The following is a 20,495-nucleotide window of genomic DNA, read 5'->3' on the forward strand; positions in this document are numbered from 1 at the left end:
ATCTGATAGACTATCTCCTAAGGGAGACTGCACTGTTTCTTAGGGCCCTGAAGGTTCAGGGAAGGCCACACTAATGTCACATTCATAACTCTGAGGTCCTACGCTGTCCCTAACCCTAACACTAACTGGTAGCAGAATTGCCAGGGCTGCAAACCAGAACTTCCCTGAGGTTCTGTGTCTTTAAAAATTACCTTTAAGTAACACACAAAGTGATTTCAATTCAACATCTCAACTTATGAGTACAATGCACCCTGATCGATGTCACCCTTTCCATTGTTCACCCCCATAAGATTCTGTAGGTCTTAAAATTAGATTCTCAGTCTGTTTCTCCACACAATCCATCTTTCCCACAATCAGGTAAGGAGCTCACTGCCACAGAGATCCTTCGCCTTGTAGTGTTCTGTATTGGTGTTTAATCAACTTAGGTCTTCTTCTCTCCCTTCTTCCTTCCTTCCTTCCCTCCCTTCATCCCTAATTCTTCCCTCTTTCTTTTTATCTTTTTCTTTCTTTATTTCCTTCCTTCCTCCCTCTCTCTTTTAATGTTCCAATGGCATTAAAAGAGAGAAATAGTCATTTCATCTTATGACCATCTCTGCCACATCATCAAATGCCAGAAATATTGTCCATACAGCCCCCTTCCAAGTACAAGTTGTCATGGAAATTACAGTGCTACCACATCCCCCCTAAATTCAGATGTTAGGGTGCTTGTTGCCAGCAAGTTGTCCAACTCAAGAACCCTTTCCTTAGAGTCTGCTTCCCCTGGCATCAGCTGTCTTAAGTCCTATTATCTAGAATGGCAGAGTCTCAGGTGTGGGGCCTAAACCAGCTGCCTCAGTGTCATCTGGGCACTTGCTAGAAATGCAAAGTCTTGGGTCCTTCCCAAGACTGGAAACAAATGGTGGGGATGGTCCCAACAGTGTGCTTCAATCAGCCTTACGGGTGATTCTCTGCATGCTCAACAAGCACACTTTCAGCATGCCCTAGAAGACCACAAGGTAGGATTCCTACACATGAGTTCTTGAGGGAATGTGCTTAGGGGATGGTGGAAGGAAGTAAAGAAAGTAGAAGGAAGGAAGGGAGGGAGGGAGGAAGGGAGGGAGGGAGCAGAGAGAGAGCAGAGAGGGAGGAAGGGAGGGAAAGAAAGGAGTGAAGGAAGGGAGGGAAAGGAAGGAAGGAGGGAAAGGAAGGAAGGAAGGAAGGAAGGAAGGAAGGAAGGAAGGAAGGAAGGAAGGAAGGGGAAGAGGAAGAGGAGGAGGGAGGGAAGGAGAGAAGAGGGAGGGAGGGAGAGAAGACTAAACAAAACATCAGAGAAGTAAAATTTTAGCCTCAGCACAAAACTACAGGTATGGGCTTGTACTCAGCCTTCATTCCTTCATCTATAATATGGGGTTAATATCATTCTCCTATGATTGTGTCAAATTAGACCACACACACACACACACACACACACACAATGTATGTATTATAGTAAACTTTAAGTCACATGGGAATTTATATATTTTATGTTTTCTGTTGAGTAGAAAAGGAATACATAATTTACCTTTGGTGATCAGATTTACTATACAGATGGCATTACTAGGGCATAGGCCGAGCACTTTCTTCTTAACTAGATCTTGCCAAATTGCCCTCTAAAATGATTATGTCCATTTGTGCACACACCCGCAGCAGCATATGAACGTTGCATTGACTTGTGACCTGGCCAGTTCCCTCTCATTTATTTTAGCCAGGCTAACGAGTATGAGGGGTCTGTGCATAAGCAGACATCCATCCAAATGCATTCTTCCCGGTCTCTGTGTCAGAGATCAAACTGGAGATAAGGAGGAGGTAGCTCATTAAGGAAATGAAGAAATCAACTGTGATATATTCAAACTGGATTGCCAGATAACAGATACAATGGCTGGGTTAACACAATGTATGTATAACATAGTCATATTCGACAATCCTGACTGGGGAAAAGATATACATTGTGGGACATTGTGTAGCAGACCTGCTGCTCATTTTTGAATACATACAAAATCATATTTATGGATACATACATTGGTAATCACAGTATATAAAAGATTCACCAGCTTCCCAGCAAATTCATGATCATGGAGAAGAGAGGTGTTAGGCCTGGAGAGGAAGACTAATTTTACTTTTCCATTTGTATTCCTTAACAGAAGTGAGACCAGTTAGCCAAGTAGGTGGCTACTAATCCTAGCTACTCAGGAGGCTGAGAATTGAGAACCGTAATTTGGAGCCCGCTCAGGCAGAGACATCTCTGAGACTCATTGCCAATTAACTAGAACTAAAAAGCTGGTAGTGGAGCTGTGGCTCAAGTGATAGAGTGCCAGACTTGAGCAAAATGCCAAAGCAATAGTACAAGCTCCAGTACCAGCATGCACGTGTATGTGCACACCTGCACACACATGCACACAAAGGTAACTGTCATAAAAACCATGATACATGAACTATGTATGGTAAAAATGCTTAGTACTCGTCAGACTGGGATCCTGTGTGCTTACATCCTTGATCCTGGCTTTTGTTTTAATTGTCTGGGGGCAGAGTCTTTCAGAAAAGGATGGAAGGTGCAACTACCTCCAGGCATTTAGCAACACCCAACTGGGCATCACTGTGGACAGCAGAGAACAAAATAGCCATGAATGTTACCTTCATGGAGAATGTAAGTGTCATGGGAAGACAGATACAAAGAAAACATTCCAAGCACCAATATGGCAAATGGCAGGTGTCATGACAAAGCAAGTAACTGATAAAAGATATGGGCATTGGACAGGGTGTTTCTGGGAAAGTGGGGGTGGTTCCTGACCTGGGGAATAACTGGGAGAAGCCCAGGGCCGGAGCAGAATGTCCCTGGGAACTACTGGGAGGCTGAGGGAGGGGTATGCAGAGAACCTGGAAGGAAGGAAGATGTAGATGGCAAGAAGTGAGGCCGGAAGTGTTGACTGGGTAGGATCAGGCAGGCACTGGCAGGCCCCATAAGAATGTTTGTGTGATTCTTTTTAAACTTATGAGTAATGGGTATCTTTGTAGGGTTGATTTTTTTTTACTCTTATGAGTAATAAAGGATCCTCACAATTTGTGTTTTAACTTTTCCATTATAAAAACTTTCAAACACAGACAAAAGCAGAATGAAACTCTGTGTGCCACACTTCGGCAGGGCCAAGTTTTCCCTTCCCTGCCCATCTGCTATTATTTTGAAGAAAATCCAACACATTACACCATTTCACATTCCAGCATGACAGTATGTACCTCTAAAAAAGAAAGACTCTCTCTGTGGGGGAAGGAAAGCAAAGTGTAATGCTGCATCTTACAGAATAATCATTTCAAGCTAGCTTCAAATACTAAAGGTTTTAAGCAGAGGAATCTGCTTACATTTATTTTTTAAAGGACATTGTACTGGTTGTTCTACATAGAATAGACGAGAAATGGAGGTCGATTTTGGAGGCCATGGTAGAGGCCCAAGCAGGACTTGGAGGTGGCAGAGGAGAGGAAGGGAAGGGCAGAGACTACTTCTAGTTCAGCATAGAAGGAGGGCCTTGGATGAGGAGAAGGAGGAGGAGGAGGAGAAAGAAGAAGAGGAGGACTTTAGGGAACCTTCTCTCCCCCTAGGAGCTTGCTCAAGGAGTTGTAAAGCAGCTTTTTTCCCTTCCTTCCTCCCTCCTTCCTTCTTCTTTCCCTCCTTTCCCTTCTTTTTCATCTTTCTTTCTTTCCTCCTTCTCCTCCTTCTTATTCCTTGTTTCTTCTTCTTCTTCTTCCTTCTCTTCTTCTTCCTCCTTCTCCTCTTCCTTTTCCTTCTCCTCCCCTTTCTTCTCCTCTCCTCTCCTCTTTCTACTCCCCCTTTCTCTTTTCTTCTCTCTCTCTGTCACTTTATACTCTCACTTTGCCCCCCACCCTCCAGGAGGAAGGGCCAAGGCTGTAGACCACAGAGCAGAACAGCTACAATTTTTTCAGAAGAACCACAAACTCCATGCAGCTGGGAGTTCAACTCTGTTTGAGTTTTCTCTCTCACATTCACAAGTTTCTCCACACCCTAACCCTGAGTGCTTGCTTTTGCCATGTCTTCTTATCCTACGGAGGACAGGCAGATAGATGGTGATTTTCCATATGTAGAGGCAATCACCCCACACAATGCCCCCAAAGTGTGGCAAAAAAGACTGAACACAGGAAGGGAAATAACCAAATGCTGAAGTAAGGATACAGGCTGACCCATTGTAACAATGAGATGTACCAGACACTATGTTGAAAACGAACTTTACAACTTGGGGGCAGGAGGAGTTGGGGAGTTGGGGAAGGGATGGTAGGGGAAAAACAAAGGAGGGGTAACAATGCTTAATAGGAAATGTGCTCATTACCTTACTCATGTAACTGTAACCCTTCTGTACAGTATCTTTACTGTACACACACACACACACACACACATACACACACACACACAGAGGGGACTGAACAGAAAATTCCACCAGTACTGAAGGTTCTGCAAACCCATGCAGTCCCCTTGGATAAGTGAAAAAGAGTGGGCGTACCTCTTAGGCACATGGCTTCAATAGTGGCCAGTGTCTTGATGGAGATTAGAAGAAAAGGTTTCCTTCAGGGGTGGTGCAGGAGCCCCTTGTCCAACTGCCCTTGGGCAGCAGAAACACAACAGCAATCATTTGTGGTGGCCCTGACAGCTTGTCATCTGGTTGGCACATTGCAATAATTTGATCATTGCATGCCTTGTCCTGGCTTTGAATGAGTTCATGGCTAGGAGGGATGTAGCAGCAGTTAGGTAGAATCAGTGACCTGTGTGGATTTGCCATTGCCAGGGAAAGTCCTTGTAAATTATACTCCTCCTCCAGTGGCCAAGGTGACCTGGAAGTCAAGGCAAGAGAACTTTCTGGAAGGTCACAGTGCCAGCTCCAGTCAACACTGCTGAGGAACCTAAGCATAAAGGCTGAGAGAAAACTTTTCTGGAAAAGATTTTTTTTTTAAGAACAGCAAGACCAAAGCCGGATTTCCAGGGGTTCAAGAAGTGGGGAATAGTCAGGGGCTGGTGGCTCACACCTGTAATCCTAGCTACTCAGGAGGCTGAGAGCTGAGGATCATAGTTCAAAGCCAGCCCGGGCAGGAAAGTCTGTGAGACTCTTATCTCCAATAAACCACTAAAAACAAAACAAACAAACAAAAAAAACAACCAAAAAAACCCACCAGAAGTGGCACTGTAGCTCAAGCAGTAGAGCCTTGCACTGAAGAACTGAGGGACAGCACCCAAGCCCAGCGTTCAAACCCCACAACTGACAAAAAAATGAAGTGAGGAAGGCTTATGTAAAAAAAGAAAGAAGGAAAGGAAGAAAGAAAGAAAAAGAAAGAAAGAAAGAAAGAAAGAAAGAAAGAAAGAAAGAAAGAAAGAAAGAAAGAAAGAAAGAAAGAAAGAAAGAAAGAAAGAAAGGAAGAAAGAAAGAAAGAAAGAAAGGAAGAAAGAAAGAAAAAAAAGAATGAAAGAAAAAGACAGAGGTAGACTGCTTTGCATGAAGCCAGTAAAAAGTTTGGCAGGAAAAGCCAGCTGAGAAATAGGATGAGAGCTGAAAGAGACAAGAGGGTCAAGTGAAGCCTTTTCAAGTCAGGAAATGCCTGCTTCTATTTAAAGGTGCTATAAAGAGAGTTTGTGAAAAGTCAAAAGACTTGATGCACCGGACAGGCGAACACGAGCAGATACACAGAGGAAATGGATCCTTCCAGAGTGAAATTTCTCACTGTAGAGGAGGTAGCAGATGGTTTCTAAGCCCAGCGACAGAGACAGATGTGGTAGCATGCGGAGCCTCTTTCAACACGTAACCTTAAGAGTGTCAGGCACACATGAGAATGAATTAACAGAGTGCTTCTCAGAATGGAATGAGCATGCATGAGTCTCAGAGGTCTTGCTAAAGTATCACCCTGATTTGGTAGATCCATCATCAGCCCTGAGCATATACCCTCTGTCTATTGAGGACCCCAGGGCATGGGAATAGATGACACAGCGGAGAAGAAATGACCCCCAAAACCTAAATGAAGGATGCATGCTAGAGGAGAATGAAAGCCCAGAGCCCCAGAGTGAACGTTAATCAGGAAAACAGGACAGGAGAAGAAAACACAGCCTGGTGACATTTCAGAATAAGTTGTTGGGACATTCTCTCCTGTGACAGCAAATGAGTTGGCTGAAGAGCTATATGGTAAAACTAGTATTAGCAGTTTTGTCAAAAACTGTCGGTACCTCCAATGTTTACTGCCCTTGAGCTTGAGATTTTGTATACCCAGCCAAACTATCACTCTCTACAGGAGGACTCTGATGGAAAGCAGGCCTTTGTTGTTTTGAGATTGGGTCTTATCACATACCCCAGGCTGGCCTTGAACTCATGATCCTTATATCTCGCCTTTGATTACTGGGATTACAGGCATGTGCCACCACACCCACAAAGCCTGACTTTTTGAAGGAGAACCTTATGGATTCTCTTTCTCACACCATCTTTTGGAGATTCTTGCTGGTAAAGTGGAAGTCTGAAATTCAGTGTGCAAGTCTGACTTTCTAGTTTTAGAAGTCCAGAGTTAAATGACATGGAGAAGAAATGAGGCACCATGATTTAGGAACAGAGTCTAAGTCTTGCTGTCATGAGAGTCAAAGCCAATGGCAGAGACTGGAACCAAATGGAAGGAGAGGCAAGTGAAGAGCCTCCCCTCCCCAGCACTGAGAGGCAGAGGGCAGAAGGGATCATGTTCTTCAACAGCATCTCTAGGGAAGATTCTGAGCTCAGTTACAAGCAGGAAGGTGAAAGTGAGAGGCAGGATCAGAACTCCACGGAAGGGAGTGAAAACAGGCTGGATAGTAAGTGAATGAGGTGTGAGTGTGTATGTGTGTGCATGTACACATATATGTGTGTGCACTGTGTGCATGTGTGTAAGCGTGTGCATGTGTACATGTGTGTGTGTGTGTGTGTGTGTGTGTGTGTGTGTGTAAGTGTAATGGGATAGCAAGCAGGAAAGAGCCTAAGATGGCATGGTTAGGACAGTTGGGCGGGAAAGAAAGGGTGTATAGGAGAGCCTTCAGTTCATTCAGCTTGCTTGACTCATGGAGATTTTGTTCCATTTAGGATAGATTTTAACTGTTTCCAGTTACAGGACATCATTCTAGTCTTCAGACTATTGTGTGCCAGGCCTAAACCAGTTATTGGTAAAGCAAGTCAGGACAGACCTCAGCCAACACCTTGGCTCATTTATACAGGGGTCTGGAGGCCTGGAGGTGAACGGACAGGGAAGCTTGCAGAGGTGGTTAACCCAAAGCATCCAAGGCAGAAAAGGAAGAAGAGACATTGTGTCCAAGCAGAGGAAGGACCAAGTCCAGAGAAGTCTAAAGAAACACTAAGGGGGCTGGGCAATGGTGGCTCATGCCTGTAATCCTAGCTGCACAGGAGGCTAAGAGCTGAAGATCGTGGTTCAAAACCAGCCCAAGAGGAAAAGTCATGAGACTCTGATCTCCAACAAACTACTCAGAAAAGGCTAAAAGTAGCACTATGGTTCAAGTGGTAGGGGGCTAGCCTTGAGCAAAAGAAGCCTATGGACAGTGCCCAGGCCTTGAGTTCAAGCCCCAGGACTGGCACAAAAAAGGAAAGTATGGAGGGAGGGTGGGAGAGAAGGAGAAATAAACACGTAAGTTGGCCTGGAGTGTACAGGCCCTGGAGTAAAGAAGGTGCTCTCAACAAACAAGACTGGTATTTCTGTATCTGTACTCTGGGACTAAAAGCACGAGCCAGGCATGGTGACACATTGTGTAATCCTAGTATTGACAGGCAGAGTAGATGTGTACTCTGCCCTGCTTTGTATAGTATATAGATTCCTACTGGATGTGATAAAAAGCCAGGCAGAGGAGAACCTGCAGGGTCACCTCATTGCACTCAGCTGCAGGTGTCAAAGACAGCTGCAGGCAAAGATGGAAGGACCTGCGGGTTCTTCTATCTATAAGACAAGGGGGTGAGCAGATCTGGACCTGTGTACAATTTCCAAATCCAGTGTTCTAAGAAATAAACAGATGCTTTGCCTTTGTTTTCTTCTATAGCAAGAATTGGCAAATTTCTTTTGTAAAAGACCATATTGTTATTATTTGAAGTTTTCAGACCAAAAATAGTCTCTGTTATAAGTATTTAACTCTGCTCTCAGGGAGCAAATGTAGCCATGGACAGCACACAGGTGAACAGGTGTGGTTGCGTTTCAATAAAACTTTATTTATAAAGTCTACGAAAGGGGCCAAACTGGTCTCATGAGCTATCATGTACCACTTCTTCCCCGCCTCCCAGTAGCTTCAGGAGTAACCAGCAGATTCTTTGAAATGTTAAGCAATCATTGAGAAATTAATTTTTAATAAGCTTTAATGTTATTGCGTGTTTCTTCGATGCCAGACTCTCTGCATATTATCTCATTTAATCTTCACAATATTGTAAGTTGGTTTATCAGTCTTATTTCATATAAGAAATGAAGGCAGAGATCCCTCTGACACTGTAGTCCAGCCTTGTCCATCCTTGCATTTAAACATGCAAACACATAAGCCCACCTTACCCAAGCATTGAAAGGTACTGAGCCTTCAATGGAAGTGCAATATTATTTTATATGTATTGACTTTTTACAAATTCTGTTGTGGAGCATTTTATAAAGGGAAGAGTCTTCAGAAACCAAATGAGCAAGCCTGTCTCATTCAGAGCAACACTGGAAATGTGTACAATGTGCACAGTGGATGAACGCAGTCCAGTGCCGGTGCTTAATGCTTGTGTGGGCCTCTCAACTCACAGAGCTCACAAAACCTAATTTCCCAGACATGACATGGACATGCAGGGTTGTGAATTTTACAGATATTAGTCAAATACCGGGTTAATTTTTAGGGATTAGTGAGTGTTTGCTGTAAATCCAAGTATCGGAAAACACACACTGGAGGTGTAAATAGCTTAATTTGCAAGGTCAGAGCGAGCAAAGACACAGTAATGAAGTTGAGAAGATGCTCATGCTCGATGTGGATTTTCTCTCCTCATTTTGATTACAGGCACAGAAAGGAGCAGACACAAACCCCTGCCTTCAGGGGGCTTGCTGCCCAGTGAGGAAAAAGACAGACAGTAAGTGCACTAACTAGTAAATCTGTAGTGCAGGATAAGGGATGGTGGTCAAAGTGCTAAAGGCAAGGAGCTGAAAGAGGATTGGGGAGGTGTTGTGTGTGTGTGTGTTCCTGACATGTGCATTGTGCATATATGTTTATGTGCATGTCCACATATGTGTGTGCATTTGGGTGCCTGTGTGTCATGTGTGCCTATGCATCTGTGCACACATGGTCATGTGCATATATGTGTTCTCTGTTGTGTGTGCACGCATTGTGTATGCCTACATGCTTGTGCATTCATGTGTGCATGTGCGTCCTGTGTGCTGCTGTTTATGTGCAAATGCATGTGTGTGTATCATGTGTGTCATGTGTGCCTGGTTGTGTGTGTGTTCATGGGTGCTCTTATGCATCAGCACATGCATGTGTGCATGGTGTGTGGAGGTGGGGTGAATGTGTATGCCTACATGCTTTGTGTGTGCACATGTATATGTGTGTGTGTGCACATGTGTGCTGGTGAGCCACTGGGGAGACACAGCTGCATGTGTGCTGGCCCTGAAGGGGCCAGGCAGCAGTGGTGCTGGGACCGTTCCTCTGGTTTTCCCATACTGTCTGCTTCGAGCATGTCCTTGTGAGGGAGCTTGCTCTTTCAAAGTGATTGGCAGGGAGGCCTTGCTGGTCAGGTGTCATTCAAACTGAGATGTGGTGAAGGTGAGAGAGTGAGCCATGTGGACTCTTGTACAGACACTTTTTATGCACAGGGTCAGCACCAGTGGCAGACCCCCCATGGAGCGGGCCTGCAAAGGCATAAAGAGGTCATCTCAGCTCCCTGGGAATGGCTGATCAAAGCTACTCGCTGAGGTGAGTGAACTTGACTCCGGTGACCCTGTAGGACAGGTCCACTGCCTTCTTCTTGTTCGAAGCAGATTAAATCAACCTTGTTCAAGCTAGAGTTCATTGCTCTGTGATTTTGAATGGCCCTAAATGATTCTAAATCCTCATCCAATTCAAAGATCAATGGCCCAGTCTCCCAGAGGCAGGCTCTTCTCTGTGGTGTGTTACATACTTTATGGTGGACATGGTAAAGACATGTTCCAGTGAAATGACTCCTAGTTTTGTTTCTGAAACTACCACAAAGTACACTTTCTATCCTAACCAACTTCCTCCTTCCTGGGCCTCTTAGCAGTATGTCTATAGCGCCCTCTCCTGTCTACTAATGGCATAGTGATTTGCAAGGTCCTCAGGAAGTTGTGCCCGTGGCTCCCAAAGGCTGAAATGGGCCCAGACATAGAACTTTCCTTCTTTCCTCCTGCACTCTCCAGTTCCCAAGTAGCCTGCATTTATCAAGTATTGTTTTTAAAATGCCATCTCCTGTGATCTCATCACCTCCATTCTCTCCAGCTTGCATCTGGCTCCAGCCCAGCTGTTTTGGTGAGCATATCTGTGCTAGCATTGGTTGTTTGGGGACCTTCTCCTCTGTCTCTCCACATCTCCTATCCAGGGTGGGTGGGCACAAGCAGGAAGGAGCAGATGCAGGTCCCATCCAACCCCAGGGCTCAGAGGCCACAGGAGCCCAGGACCTTGATGCAGTGAGGCTGAAGGTAGAGTCTTGAACCTGCACTCTGAGGTCCCTTTTCATAAGGGAACAAAGGAAATGGTGATGAGGAATTGAGAGGTGGGTGGAGCCTGGCTGAGCTGCATAAAATTTGTCAGTTAAAGCTGTCAGATGTGGTAGGATTAAGGAGATGAGAATCTTCAGGCAATGATAGGTTTAGGTGAATTTATAAGTGCAAAGTCATTACAAGGGAAGGCAAGCTCTGTGGTGCCCACCTGTAATCCAAGCATTCAGGAGGCTGAGGCAGGAGGGTCTCAAGTTTGAGGCCAGCCTGGACTTCATAACAAAAGTAATAGAGAGGAATGTAAGGTCTTCTCCTGGATGGCTAGCAGACTCCACCCTCCTCACAGCAAAGTCTCCACCCAGTACCTGCGTTACCTAGGCAACTGGGACACCTGGAAGAGGTCACATATGCATCCGCTGAGGTCACATCTGAATTTGATGTGGCCACACCTTTTCCCGCCCATACCCTACATAAGGCCTAGCCCAGGCCCAGATGCTCTCTCTCTCTGTTCTTTTCTAGCTCTCTCTCTCTCTGTTCTTTTCTAGCTCTCTCTGCTCTCTCTCTGCTCTAGCTCTTTCCTCTCTTTCCCAGCTCTCTCTCATTCCCAGCCACGTGGAGTGCCAACCTTGCCTGGCCCAGCAGGTCTACTGAATAAACCTACCCTTACCTGAATACCACGTGAGTGCTACTGTTCTTACCCCTCTCTCTGCTCTTTTCTAGCTCTCTCTGTTCTTTTCTTACTCTCTCTCTGCTCTCTCTGCTCTTTTCTCTCTCTTTCTTCTCTCTCTTTCCCAGCCACGTGGAGTGCCAACCTTGCCTGGTCCCAGCAGGTCTACTGAATAAACCTCCCTCTTACCTGAATACCACGTTCGTGCTGGTGCTGTTCTTACTTGGCTACCTCTTTTTAAAAACCTAACAAGGAAGAGGCCAGTGTTCCTTCTCTTCTTTGTACCTACAAACCAGGAAGAAAGCCCTCACCAAGAAGCAGGACAGGACGGCCATGCCTCCATCTGGGGTCTCCCAGCCTCCAGACTGGTAAGAAACGAGCATTGAATGCTAAATGCATCCCATGTATTGGAAGTTCACCATGAAGTTCAAGCCACCTAAAACGAATCCAGGGCAGCCTCCCTCATTCCAGCAGAGATCACCAAGCTTCTTCCATCATTTCTGCTCCTTCCTTTACTCCATCTGCAAAACAGGACAAAGGAGAAAAGGAGCCATTCACAGTGTCATGATGGCTGCGTTTCAAGGCATTCCGTTTTCTGGGTTCTCTCTCTGGTGGAGTGGAGGTAACTCTAATGAAGCTCCCTATTGTGGGGGAGGGAGGCTTTGCCCAGCCCTTCCCATAGCACCCCTAAGCACAGCTGGCAGAGAGCAGCACAACTGGGAATGAGTGTGCTGCAGAACACTCTACAGGGGGGTGTGTCTGTGTGTCTGTCTGTATATACCGGAGCTTGAACTCAGGGCCTCTAGCTGCGGCTTAGCTCTTTTTTTTTTTTTTTCCTTTTTTTTTTTTTTTCCTTTTTTTTCTTTTTGCCCAAGGCTAGTGCTCAACCACTTAAGCCACGCCTCTACTGCTAGCCTTTTGCCCGTGAATGGAAGATAAACGGCTCCAGGACTTATCTTCCCCTGCTGGCTTAGAACCACAAGCCTCAAATCTCAGCCTCCTCAGTGTGGAGGATTGAGTCACCCACACTCCACAAAACTCGATAAGTTGAAACCCACTTCAGCCCTGACCTTCCTCTGGCCTCTTGCATTTTTCCTTCCAGACTGAGTCCTTCCCAGTCCCTTGGCTCTCTTTCTGCCTCATCTCCAGCAAAAGCGCCTGCAGTGTGGCTGGGGTGGTGCCCCCTACGCACCGCCCCCCTGCAATGAGTAGTAGCAGGGCACCCTGGGGCTGGGAAAAGTGGGGGACAGTGGTGGTGGGGAGGGGAAGCTGGTATGTCTGCCGGCAGGATGTCCCCACTGGTCCCTGACATGAGCCCATGCTGGTCCAGCAGGCAGTCTGGGCCTGTAATTGAATGGCTCTGTTCTAGTTACGGTTACATCTGAGATTGAAAAATAGAATAAAACGACACAGTATCCACATTGAAAAGCTGCCTGCCCGCCTGCCCTGTGCTTCCAGCACAGGAGGGGAGGACGGTGGCCTGGTGTGAGATCAGCAGCCTGGGGCTGTGCGGGGTGATGAGAAACAAACCTCTGGCTCCCAAGGCTCTCAGGCAGAGGTCCTCAGCCACGCCTTCTCACTGACCACATGCGGTTTGAGAGACACAAAATATGGTCCTGTCTGGGCTTCCATGGATATTCTTCCGGAGAAACCGAGCATTCCCACCTTCCATCCATCTGGAAAGGGCAGAGGGAAGGCAGAGCAGATTTTTGCTGGTTCTGGGCCTTAAACTCAGGGTTTGGACACTGTCCCTGAGCTTTCAGCTCAAGGCTAGTCCTCCAACTCCATTTCTTTTTCTTTTTTTTTGTAATTAATTTGAGTCTGTATTGAAGACTGAACTCAAGTCCTCATGCTCTTGTTTAGCTTTTTTGGCTTAAGGCTGGTGCTCCACCACTTGAGCCACAGTTCCACTTCTGCCTTTTTGCCAGAAGATCAGAGTCTTGTGCATTTGTCCACCTTGGCTGGTATCAAACCTCAATCCTTAGATCTCAGCCTCCAGAGTAGCTAGGAATGCAGACGTGAACCACTAGCCCTTGGCTGTCCTCTTTTGAAATGAGTCTGGCTGCTCCTGTCCTGTGTCCCATTCCCTCTTAGGAAGAGTCTTTCTCAACTACAGGCCTTAGGACGGGTGGGAGATGGGATCTAAGAGAGCCTGCAGCCCCAGAACCTGTCCTCAGGGCATTTCAGGGAAGTGGAATGAATGACTCACTTGGGAAGCGGAATAGCCAGGAGAGATTGCACTTACAAAGCCTGAAAGACCCTCTGGACCTGCAGCTAGCGAGACTCCGCCCTTTGCAACCTCCCAATTGTGCCTGTGGTGACCGGGATGAGATCATGGTGGCTACAAGTGACTTTCCCAAGAACAAGTCCCTCTCAAAATGGCAGGCTCCCTGCTACACTCCCCTCCTGGGTCAGCTCAGAACACAAATCCCTTCGTATGTGTGCAGAAGCTGAGCCCCCCCAAAGAGTCTGGAGGCTCCCCTCCCCCCCAGGCCAGATGGATGGAAGAGAGGTTTGCTGGGAGAGCTCAGGAGTGGGGACCCTGCCCTCTCTAACACACAGGCATGGCTGGCCACTGCAAAGACAAGACATCCTCCCTCTCTCTCCCCAACCCCTCTTGGTTCCCTAGCCTGGCCTTTGGGGATAAAACTTCCAGAAGAAAATTTGTGGGGCGACACATAGTTATGCAAAAGGCCCTAATCTTAGGAAGAGAACAAATGTTCAGGGCCTTCAGAGCAACCAGCTTAGACTCTTGGCTGCTGTAAGTTTGTGGGTTGGATGTGAACAGAGAGGAATCCACCATGGTTTTAGACATCTGTGTCCACACAGCTCCCAGCCTCTGGGAGCTGATAACGCTGCCCGACTACTGCTATTCCTTGGCTGGCTGAGAAGAGGCTTCCAGCAAATCTGGCTCTCAGGCACCCTCTGTGAGCCAGCCTTGCAACAGCACCCTCAAGACCAGCTGTTCTTCATGGGTAGACAGCGTCTGAGCTCTCAGCTGGGTGTTCAGAGAATGTAGATGAGGTGTTGGGGCTATGAGGTTGCACCTGAGTCTCCTTGAACACGGAGAGAAGAAAACCTAGTCAGTCACATCTAGCTTGTCTGCCCCCCCCCCACCCCCACCACCCCCCATCCCTTCCAGTAAGGAACCAGCCAAGGATGGAGTACAGCCTGCTAGGGGAAAAGTCACCACGTGTTTGAATGAGGTGATTGAAGGGCTGAGGAGTACCATGCTAAACGCTACAGCTATTTTCTGGGAATTCCCATAGCTCTGCTTCCAAAGCAGGTGAACTGACAAGGTAAGAGTAATGAAATATTTGCAATGTCTGTGTGGGTTAGGCAGCCATCAGAAAGGGGCGCCCCCGGGGCAGGTGTGGGCGGAGTCCTAAACTTCCACGACCGGAATACTGGAGGCAGCTGGGACCAGGCCAAACCCAGACAAAAAAGAAAGAAGCCTGCAGGGCTGGCCTTCACCATGCAGCCCAGGGCCAAAAGAACTACCATCATTTAGAGGCCCACAGAGAGGTTTTCCTTTCTTTTAAGAATCAGGGGTTGGGGGAACACCGTAAAAAATGAACTCTGGGGGGGGGGGGGGGATGTTTGAATATGCAAAACTATATTCGTCTTTAGGCCAACACAGCTGCAAAATATGACCTGTAGTGTTTGTTTATAGGGGGGAAAGGGGTCTCATAAGGCAAAGACTCCTGCTTGGAGTCCAGGAGTGTTTATCTGGGCCCAGCTTACAGAAAATAGGCTTCTCCCAGGCTCTGTCCTTGGAGTTTTCCCTGTTAACGTCCCCTTCTTCTGCCCTTTACCAGCAGAGCTCAAAAGAAGAATCAAACAAACAAAACCTCTATGTCTTGACACCAACTTCCCTGTCTCCGCTTTCTGAATCCCAGGCCTATCTTTGTCTCGTTCTCCCAACCCAGTGTTTCCAGACTTTGGAGAGTCTGATCAGGGAAAACGAAATCAAGTGGATATCCGAATCCCTCTCTCCTCCCCAAATCGCCCTTCCACGCTATGCTGGAAGGATTTGGGGGTTCCAGGCAGGAGAGACAAACGAGTCAGATGAGGCCTTTGAAGGAGGGTGCCAGGGGCCCCGAGTCTGTAAAGGAAGGTTAAAGAGAGCGCGCGCAGGGCCCGGTGCGCCCCGGCCCATCCCTGGCGACAGACACGGGGCGCCCGCGGCCGCGCACACGGGCTGTGTTTCTGCGGGGCTCGCTCCCGCACCCGGGCCTGGCTCGGGGCCGCCGCCGCCGCCGCCGCCGCCGCCGCCCCCCTCCCGGCGCGCGGGCTGCGCTCCAGTCGCGGCCACGGGGTAGCGCTCGGCCCCCCTCTTCGCGTCTCCGCCTCCGCCGCGCTCGTCCCCGGCTCGCGCTGCCCCCGCAGCTCCGGCTCGGTGCAGGCAGGAGCGGCTCAGCTCAGGACGCCGAGCCCGAGGAACCGCGGGGCGGCAGGCTCGGCGAGAGGCGAGCGGCGAGCGGCAGCAGCGGCGGCGGCGGCGTCCGAGGTGGGCGGTGGCGGCGTGGCCGAGGCTTTAAGGGCGGCCGCAGGTCCTCCAGGCCGGGCGATCGGTGAGTGCCGGGCGTCCGAGGAAGGCTGCCGAGCCCCGGATCCGGAGCTGCTGGCCGGGTTCTCCGTGCGTCTCGCCGAGAGCTCCGGCCAGGGCGCGGCGGAGGGCAGCGCCGGTTGTCTGGATCCTCGCGCCCGCAGAAGGCTCCACGCCCGGAGCGCGGGCTTCCGCCCGGGTCGCCGAGCCCGGCAACCGCCCCCACCAACCCGCAGCTGGCGCGGACACGGGCGCGCGGAGGGGCGCGCGGGGCTGCAGAACCTGCAAAGTTTGGCGGCTGTCTGGGCGCGGAGCCCCGCGGGGAGCCCCAGGGTCTCCAGATGGGGCACCGGGGCGGTGGAGTCCAGGAGGGGTAGCTCGGCTCCACCAGATACCGCCTTCAAAGTTAGAAGAAAACTTCAGCTCCAGGGAGATTCGGACCGTTATGCCAACCTCGCCCCCCCGAGCCCCGCGCCCCTGAAGACCCCCCCCCTGTACCCGCGGCCGCCCCCCACTGGGCTCGGAGCGGGTCCCGGAGCGGGGCGGGGGGGGGGGGGAGACGGGCGTCGGGACAGGCGGTGCGAACGCCGGGGTCGGCCGGGAGAGCCCAGCCGGAGGAGGGCGGGGAGGGGCGGGGAGGGGCGGGGGGCGGGCAACGTGGCCACCCCAGGAAGTTTCCTGAAGTTGACTGCGGATTCCCAAGCAAAGCCAGCGACCCGATCGGGTCGCAGAGGCCACCTGGCCGGGGACGAGGACTCGGAGTTGGGGTGCTAAGAGAGGACGGCTCTGCCTCTTCCTCTCCGCGCGCCCCCTCGCTTTCCGGGCGCGCTGAGGACTTGGACAGCAGAGGAGGAGGAGGGGGTAACCGGCGCGGACCACCCTCCCTCTCCGAGGGCATAGCACGCCCCAGTCGCTTGGACACTTTCTGGACCGGAGCCGCGGGGTGCCGGACCCCAGGATTATAAAGCGAGGCTCAGGGGAAGGACAGTCCGGAGGACCCCCGCGGGCTGGTCACCATGTGGAGGCTGCTGACCTGGACTTTGCTCGCCCTGCATCGGATCCGCGCGGCCAGAGCCCAAGGTACCGGGGACCCCTGCCTGCCCCGCGCGGGAGGGGCGGCGCGGGACAGTCGCGGGGGGCGGAGGGGGGGGCCTCCCGGAGGACCCGGCTTAGCCTTGGCAATCGCATCTCCTGGGAGTTTTCAAGACTTGCCCCTCCCGGAGTTTCGGGGTTCTCCTTCGGGCGGGGCAGTCCCCCTGACACTTGTGACTTCGGACTGGGGGACGAGGGGGTGGCGCGAGGGGCGCGGCCGCGGCCCCGCCCGCGGTGGGTGGCCCCGGGCCGGCGTGGGGGCGCGGGCTCCTCGGCCGGCTCCCCGGAGCTCATCGGGGCCCGGCGGCTGATCTCGCCCTGCGTCTGCGGGGAGAGAGTCGGTGCGAGGCTGGGGGAAGGGGGGGAGAGGGTGAAGGCCGGGCCGGGCAAGCGCTGGCTGCGCCCCGCCCCTCCTCGGGCCAGGGCCTGGAGCAGGAGGGCGGGGAAGGGGCTGGCGCCCGCGGCCGGCGTGGTCGCTTGGGGCCACGTACCGGAGCTCGGCTGCTGGGTGCTTCGGCTCAGGGCTGGGGCTGCTCCGCGGCCGGCGAGCGCCGGGAGCCGGGCGGCCTGACCCGCGGGGGGTGGTGCCCGGGGAGGGTCTGGGGCCGCCCTCCCGCCCGCCCCCGCCCCGGCGGCCCGAGTGTCTCGCAGCCGACGCTTTGACCTGTGGCTGCCCGGAGCAGCCTGGCGGTGGAGAAGGGTTTGGAAATGAGCGCGTGGGAAGGGCGAGGAGGGATCGGCGCTGTCCCCATCCGAGGTTGAGGTCCAGACGTTTCCCTCCTCCGTTCCCCCCCTCCCCACCTCCCCCACTCGCCCGGAGGGGAAGGGCGCTGCACCCGCGCTCTCACTACGTTTGGGGTTCGCCGATCCAGGCGGCGGCGGTGCCCGCGGTGTCCGAGCGGCGCCTGCTGGGGGCGGAGGGAGACGAAGTCTGGACCGAGGCTCCGGGCTCTGGGCTCTCCCTGCCTTCGTTCTTCCGGGCTGCGGAGAGAGGGGCTAGACCCAGCCGGGGTGCCAGGCGACAGGGGCTACAACCCAGGCCGGGACTCATCAGTTCGCCTCTGGGGTCGTCGCGGTGGACCCGACGAGGAAGAAGGGACCCCACCTTCCCCCCCTGCACGTAGAGTCAGGCAGATCACGGAGGAAAAATCATCAGCTCCCGCTCACAAGGGTGGAGGGGAGACTTTTTTACGAGGTAATTTAGGTAAAAGCACTTTGAAATTTGGTAACGATCTCCATAAATGTAAGGTAATAAAAGTTATTATTTTTATGATCATCATAAAACCTTCCAGCAGGCGGGGACCTCAGAGGTCATCTTGTTCTAGTAAGTCGTTTCACAGATGGGGAAACTGAGGCCGCCCTGGCCTCAAAGGGCGGGTGCTCAAGGCCACTCCCAGGATCTGGGTCAAAGTGAGACCCAGGGCCAGGTGTGCTGGTGGTGGCCAGCCAGGTGCAGGTAGGGGTGCCCTTATCTGGGGCTTCCCTGGAAGAACAGGAATGGGCTGGCATCCACTCTGCTCCTCCGTGGGCTCCTTCTGAGCTGCCCGTGAGTTACTAGTCAAAATTCAAGAGGGTCTGCTAGCTCCAAGGGGCGTTAGCCTGAATAGACCCATCTAACTTCACTGATTCCAGGAAACTGACTTCCCCTAGGTCCTTAGATAGGGGTTCTTCTCAGCCAGGATTAACTATGCCTTTCTGGAGCCCCGCCCCCTCCTCAGGGCACCTGGTGGTCCTTCATTAGGGTCTTTTCATCCCTTCTGCCCCACCCATCCACACCTGCCGGCCCTGGTGTGAGGCTGAAATTCTACCTGTCTGTCTTTCCTCCTGAGCTTCCTGCCTGTCTAGAGCTGTGAAGGTCTCTTGATTGATTCCCTCCCTCTCCTGCATCTCCTGTTTGCTGTCTTTTGAGGGTCTGGCTGTCCAGGCCCCTGCTGCTCCTTTTTGTGCTCTCTGGCTCCTAGTGTTTGTTTGCTAGCCTCTGCCTGCCCACTCCTTCCATTTGTTTCCCCAAGCTGCAGAGCATTATGGGAAGGCCGCCTCTGGTCTCAGCTTGGGGCCATGCTGGCTGTGCATGTTGGTAGCTGGGGCTAGGGCACGGGGTCATTGCTTATCTGCTTTAGGATTTGAGACTGAGTTTCTTTGCATTTGAGGCTATGTCATGAATCCTTGGGGATGGCAGGATACTTGAAACACTTCCTGTCACTTCTGACCAATCCCATTCTCCAGAGTGAGGCCAGGGGCCACACATCTACATCTGTTCCTGGAAACACCCCTCTCTTGTCTACCCCAGCCAGATTTCATCTAGGCTTTTCATCTAGTGTTTATATTTCCCCAGGTCCTGGACTTGAGCTACATCCCCTAGTTATATAAAAGCTACCATTTAGACATTTCCTCCCCCCCCCCCCCCAGAAGTCCTATCATTCAAAATCATTTCCCAGCTGGAATGCAGTAACATTGTAGGAAATGGGTTTGTAGGAACATTGGGTTTGGCAGTGTCAAGAGGGGCTCTTGAGATCTTGGCTATGCTGCCTGATCTAAAGGGAGTGGCTGAGATTTTTTCTTTGATATTCTAAGCCCAGTTTCCTCATCAGGACACTACGAATAGTAGCTGCCCCCCTTGCAGAGTTACATGGGGATTGGAGACATTTCAGGAGTTTGCATGTGTTTGGGACTCTGCTCCCTGCTGGAGGTCATCCTGCCAGGCTGTGGAGGGAAGGAGGGTGGGTAGGTAGGTACTGCCATGCCAGCTGGTCTTGTGGTCCTTTCAAGAGAACCAGGCCTAGGGAAAGAACAAGAGAGAGAGAGCTAGAGCTGAGTGAACCAGACAGTGAGAAAACCCCTGACAGAGACCCAGAAACTCCAAACTCTGGAAGCTCCTAGAAGGTTCCAAAGGGAGAAAGTTTAGTGCTGGGAGCTAATCACAATAAAAGCCAAACAGCACACGAGGGAGCAGGATGAAAGTTTAATTACATGGTGTGGCTAAGCTGTAATTATTAATTACTGACAGCAAAAAATAACTTATTGATCGGGGCCTCTTGCTAATTACCAGGAGGCCTGAGTGTCGTGTTTGCCCGGGGCTCAACTGTCAAAAGCCTCACACAGGAGTGGGGTGGGAGGTGCCCCTGCTGCTCCCACTCCCTTCTCCTGTGTCCCTGTTTCCCTGTGCACGCCTGGAGTCTGGAACATTCTGGAGTGTTAAGAGTTTAGTGTTTTCTCTTGGCCGCAGAAGACCCCCGCCCTGCCTGGCCTAGAACAAGGCATCATCCGAGTCTGTCTCGCAAACTTCCTTTCATACATTTCTTCAGCAAACATTTATTGATGGCCTCTCCCTCCTGTCCTCTACTGGAAGGCCAGAGTAGGGGCCAAGAACTTGGTTCCATCGGGAGAGGGAACGATTTGACTGGGAAAGAAGCCAAATCCTTTACAGCAGACCTGTGCTTAAACAAGGCCTTAATGGCTGACTCTAAGCTGATATGTTAA

The 20,495-nt window shown here is 50.9% G+C and overlaps 1 protein-coding gene across 1 annotated transcript in view; it reads left to right on the top strand.

The window, feature by feature from the left end:
* Positions 1 to 16,836: 16,836 nt before the first annotated feature.
* The window catches only part of Sdk2 (sidekick cell adhesion molecule 2), a 230,419-nt gene continuing 226,760 nt past the window's right edge, over positions 16,837 to 20,495 (top strand). Inside the window, exon 1 of the mRNA XM_042674176.1 lies at positions 16,837 to 17,003. Coding sequence (XP_042530110.1) covers positions 16,940 to 17,003 — 64 coding nt within the window. The 5' untranslated portion in view covers positions 16,837 to 16,939. The remainder of the gene's footprint in view (positions 17,004 to 20,495) is intronic.

Source organism: Dipodomys spectabilis, unplaced genomic scaffold (genome assembly GCF_019054845.1).
Source record: "Dipodomys spectabilis isolate Male_0828 unplaced genomic scaffold, ASM1905484v1 ptg000018l, whole genome shotgun sequence".
Taxonomy (NCBI): domain Eukaryota; kingdom Metazoa; phylum Chordata; class Mammalia; order Rodentia; family Heteromyidae; genus Dipodomys; species Dipodomys spectabilis.